The sequence below is a fragment of the Triticum urartu genome, chromosome 4 (genome assembly GCF_003073215.2).
Source record: "Triticum urartu cultivar G1812 chromosome 4, Tu2.1, whole genome shotgun sequence".
Classification (NCBI taxonomy): domain Eukaryota; kingdom Viridiplantae; phylum Streptophyta; class Magnoliopsida; order Poales; family Poaceae; genus Triticum; species Triticum urartu.
This window is the reverse complement of record NC_053025.1, coordinates 424,360,535-424,365,425: the sequence shown is the minus strand read 5'-3', so window position 1 is coordinate 424,365,425 and position 4,891 is coordinate 424,360,535. Positions and strand designations below refer to the sequence as shown.

Genomic DNA, 4,891 nt, shown 5'->3' with positions numbered 1-4,891 from the left:
CAAAAAAATAAAAAGAAACAATTCCTCTCCGCTGTAGGCCTCCCGGGCCGACAAGAGGATACGAGGATCGATAGTGATGCGGGCAAACACTCAATCAAAACAAAGCAAACAGATCGGACGGCTGGACATTTAAATGTGAGATCACTAAAAAACATCTAGATGTGAATTAGTCATTCTGTAGAGAAAATATGGGGAGAGGCCCCACCCCGGCTGAAATCAGGGGGGCCAAAGAGATTAGATAAGGCAAGTTACGTAACATTACGTAGGTCGTACGTAGATCTAGCATTTTTCTAGTAGAAATGTGTGTAATTTTTTCCATCGCTTCCTAGGAACACTAGACTAGAAGAAGGAAGGACTACGTAAAACTTGAAAATCTGAAAGATTCTAGTGAAAAATAATTGATAAAGGAAAGATTCTAGTAATCAAATAAGGAAGGAATCTATTCACGAAAATGGGAGAGGAATGATTCACCGTTATTTTCGTGGCATCAAGAACATAAGTATAGCATATTTCTTTCTCATTCAAGTTCAGATGTCAGTGGGATCTAAGGTAGGACGTCGGGGTGAGGATTGTCCATTGATCCGACGACAGGAATATCCCACCCAAGAAAGTAAACTCTAGTTAAAATGGATCATCAATTGCCTTCAACCTTTGCCTTTTGCATAATTTTGACTAATTCGGCAACGATCACTCGAGAGATTCTGCGACGGTTGCCATGTACGTACGCAACTAAACACAATCACAAGAGCAATTAGCGCCCTTCTCACCCGATTGACAATGCAATTTCGGTTTAACCATGGCAGTGAATGCGGGGCCCGCCGTGCCATGGAGAGGGGACGAAAGATCGCTCTCGCATTCTGTACACTTCTCGCGCCTTCCTGCTGCCGCTACCGAAACTGCCCCCGCGAGAAGCTTCCGTCCACGGCGTCCCGGCCGTCCGATCTACAATCTCCGCCAGGCGTACGCGTCCGATCGCACAGGCCATGCTCCCTGACCGACGACGTGGGGCGTTATCCAGTGGACCAGTCCGCCCTGCGTTTCCTTATTTATAGCCTCGCTACCCACCGTGAAACCTCATCAGAAATCCCAAGCCAAAAATCCCACTCTCGACGAGCCTCAAGAGCTCAAGCCCGAACACAAAAGCTCAAGCCCGAACCCAAGAAAGCTTCCTCCCCGAGACTAGATCAAGATGGCTCCCGAGCTGGCCGGCAAGATGGCCGCCAAGGCTGCCGTGGCGGCGGCGAAGCCCGCGACGAAGGCGTACGTGACGTTCTTGGCGGGGGCAGGGGACTACTGGATGGGCGTGGTTGGGCTTGCCAAGGGCCTGCGCAAGGTTGGCTCGGCCTACCCACTGGTGGTAGCCGTGCTGCCCGACGTGCCCGAGCTCCACCGCAAGATCCTCGTCTCCCAGGGCTGCATCGTCCGCGAGATCGCCCCCGTGTACCCGCCCGAGAACCACACCCAGTTTGCCATGGCCTACTACGTCATCAACTACTCCAAGCTCCGCATCTGGGAGGTAAAATTACCATACCACCTGCATGTCTCGCTCACGTTTGTCAGTGTGTATGGCAGTAATGGTGTGCTGATCTGTTATTGACTTGGTTTTGAACGCAGTTTGTGGAGTACGAGAGGATGGTGTACCTCGACGCCGACATCCAGGTGTTCGAAAACATCGACGAGCTGTTCGATCTGCCCAAGGGGCACTTCTACGCCGTGATGGACTGCTTCTGCGAGAAGACGTGGAGCCACACCCCGCAGTACCAGATCGGCTACTGCCAGCAGTGTCCCGACAAGGTGACGTGGCCGGCCGCCGAGATGGGCCCGCCGCCGGCGCTCTACTTCAACGCCGGCATGTTCGTGCACGAGCCCAGCATGGCCACCGCCAAGGCGCTCCTTGACACCCTCCGCGTGACGCCGACGACCCCATTCGCGGAGCAGGTAAGCCGCTAATGATTTTTTCTCGAGAGTCCAGATTTGGCAGTAATAACGGCGTTCGTGCTCACCTTGTTCTTGCTCCCTAATCTGCAGGATTTCCTGAACATGTTCTTCAAGGAGCAGTACAAGCCGATCCCGCTGGTCTACAACCTTGTGCTGGCGATGCTCTGGAGGCACCCGGAGAACGTCCAGCTGGAGAAGGTCAAGGTGGTGCACTACTGCGCTGCGGTAAGTGGACTGCCCTGTCGGTCGCTGGTATGAATTTCGGTCGGTTTCTGGCTATTGCTTGCATTCTTACGGATGGATCGGTCACACATGGTCGCAGGGATCGAAGCCATGGAGGTTCACGGGCAAAGAGGAGAACATGGACAGGGAGGACATCAGGATCCTCGTCAGGAACTGGTGGGACATCTACAACGACGACGAGAGCCTCGATTTCAAGGGCCTGCCCGCCCTGGCCGCCGACGCCGACGAGCTCGAGGCGGCGGCCAAGAAGCCGCTCCGCGCAGCGCTTGCGGAAGCCGGCACCGTCAAGTACGTCGCCGCGCCCTCGGCTGCGTAATCCCCGGTCGCCTAGCTCCGGCCCGTGCCACTGTGGCCATCAAAGCAGGAAGCCGGGCACCTATAAGCATTTGCATTTTGGTATTTTGCGTCTGTTCGGTACCAAGTTAGCAGTATCATTTCAAGTTCAAGATAGGAGGTTTGATCGAAAGAGTCCACGTATGTGAATATACCCTCGACCCTTTGTGAAGTAGGGTGTTGTCTCGTCCTGTATAAAAGAATTATGTGTGAGTCAATAGGAAGCTGCAAAAATTATGGCATATTTTTCACGTCAGCTTCTCTCTCACTTACGTTTGTCAGCTCTGCTTTCCTTGTCGTTCTGTCTCTAGAAGGACGAAATGCGTCATTCTCGGGGAGAAAAAAAATGCTGCGATGGGTGATGCACGGCCAATCCTTCTCCCTGACCCTCTTCACGTTTCTGGATGATTCTAAAGCCAACTCCACCGCACGATCACGATCCAAACGGACGTCCATTTTATTTGGATTCTGTCCGTTTGGATAGTGATTTAAGGTCGTATCCGGACATTTTTTGAGATGCGGTGGCCATGCGTCTAACACGCGGCCGTATCCATTTGCCCCATCCTGTCCGCCATGGCCAAAAATACCTATATTCTTATCAAAACTAGTTTGTATGTCTAAATATTTGTCTAAAAATTAAAATAGTTTTACAATATAATTAAAATTGTCCTTAACAAAAAAAAATTACAATCAAATCGAAATTGTCTTGACTGAACATAAAATGAATCAATACGTCTATTGATTGCCAATATGATCCCACACGTGTTCAATCAAGTCATTTTAAAGATTCAAATGACTATGTGATCGGGTCTTGGTGCAGGGACTCAATATTTTCACCTTGATAATCAAATCCTTGGTCGAAGATACTTTCATCACGCTCGTCCTCGACGATCATGTTGTGTATTATCACACAAGCAGTCATCATCTTCCAAAGCTTCTTTTCATTCCATGACAGTGCAGGGTTTCGAACGACACCTCATCGGGATTGAAGTACAGCAAAAGCACGTTTCACATCCTTTCTAACACTCTCTTGCATTTGGGAAAATCTCTTTCTCTTCTCACCTTGGGGTTTCGAGATTGTCTTCACAAAAGTTGACCACTGAGGATATATACCATCAGCTAGATAGTATCCCTTGTTGTACTGGTGGCCGTTGATCTCAAAGTTGACAGGTGGGGAGTGGCCTTCTGCAAGCCTTGCGAAGACTGGAGAACACTGCAGCACGTTGATATCATTGTGAGAATCTGCCATGCCGAAGAAAGAATGCCATATCCAAAGATCCTGCGAAGACACCGCTTCTAATATGACAGTGCACGCGTTGACATGCCCCTTGTACTAGCCCTGCCAAGCAAATGGACAGTTCTTCCACTCCCAGTGCAGACAATCTATGCTGCCAAGCATGCCTGAAAAGCCTCTAGCTGCGTTGGTCGCCAACAATCTCTTTGTATCAGCTGCAGTTGACTGCCTCAAGTACTCTGGGCCAAACACCTCGATCACAGCCTGGCAAAACTTGTACATTGACATTCGACATGCTGTCTCACTCATGCGCACATACTCATCCACCAGATCGCCCAGAATTCCATATGCAAGCATGCGGATGGCCGCGGTGCATTTTTGGTAAGAGGAGAATTCAAGCTTGCCAAGGGCATCCGTCTTGCACTCGAAGTATGGGTCATGAGCAACCATTCCCTTTGGGATACGATTAAACACACGCCTTGCCATTCGAAAACGGCGACGGAATTTATCCGGCTTAAAGAGCGGGGTGTTGGAAAAGTAATCGGCATAGAGCGAGGCGTGGCCTCTCTCCCTGTTGCGGTTCAGGTTGGGAGCACGGCCAGGGACTGACCCCCTGTACCGAGGAAGCTGCCGTTGAATATGGTCGTGAACGGCCAGTGCAGCCACCACAAGATTGTCATCATCCGATGACGAATCGTCCGATGAACAAAGAAAGTGATGGAAGAAAAACTCGTCTTCACTGTCCATACCTTTGTTGGCAAAATGTCGAACACCTTGCGGTCGTGGTGGCGAAGAGGCCGCGATGATCACCTCGACGCAGTAGGGGTGGTTGCCGGCCGGCTACTGGCCGCTTTGGAGCTCTCGTTGGAATCTGCCGCCGCTGCCGTGGTACGTCGCCGGCGGTCGTGTCCCCTCTGCCACCGACAAAGACGGCGACGGTCAAACCTCCTCCGATCGACGACCAAAATTACGGCGAAAGCGCGGGCGTGGTGGTGGCCATGTCGAGACGTGGTTTGGTATGGACGGTTGGGGGGGCTGCGCGGTGAGGAGGCGGCCGGAGAATAGCGACAGCGCCGGAGGCGGGGCGGGGTGGGGGAGAGAGGGTGAAAGCTAGTGTCCCCGACAGACGGGCCGGGGACAAGG

The 4,891-nt window shown here is 51.7% G+C and overlaps 1 protein-coding gene across 1 annotated transcript; it reads left to right on the top strand.

The window, feature by feature from the left end:
* Positions 1-1,072: 1,072 nt before the first annotated feature.
* LOC125551872 (galactinol synthase 1-like) lies at positions 1,073-2,770 on the top strand. Its single transcript, XM_048715253.1, has 4 exons — positions 1,073-1,516; positions 1,615-1,938; positions 2,029-2,163; positions 2,261-2,770. The coding sequence occupies exons 1-4, from the start codon at positions 1,190-1,192 to the stop codon at positions 2,495-2,497; spliced, it is 1,023 nt and encodes a 340-aa protein (XP_048571210.1). The 5' UTR covers positions 1,073-1,189; the 3' UTR covers positions 2,498-2,770.
* Positions 2,771-4,891: the final 2,121 nt, after the last annotated feature.

Bases quoted from the DNA above. Each gene is read 5' to 3' on its own strand.
- LOC125551872 (XM_048715253.1), top strand. From the start codon at position 1,190: ATGGCTCCCGAGCTGGCCGGCAAGATGGCCGCCAAGGCTGCCGTGGCG. The intron at 1,517-1,614 runs GTAAAATTACCA...TTTTGAACGCAG, and splicing joins CCAAGCTCCGCATCTGGGAG to TTTGTGGAGTACGAGAGGAT. The intron at 1,939-2,028 runs GTAAGCCGCTAA...CCTAATCTGCAG, and splicing joins CGACCCCATTCGCGGAGCAG to GATTTCCTGAACATGTTCTT.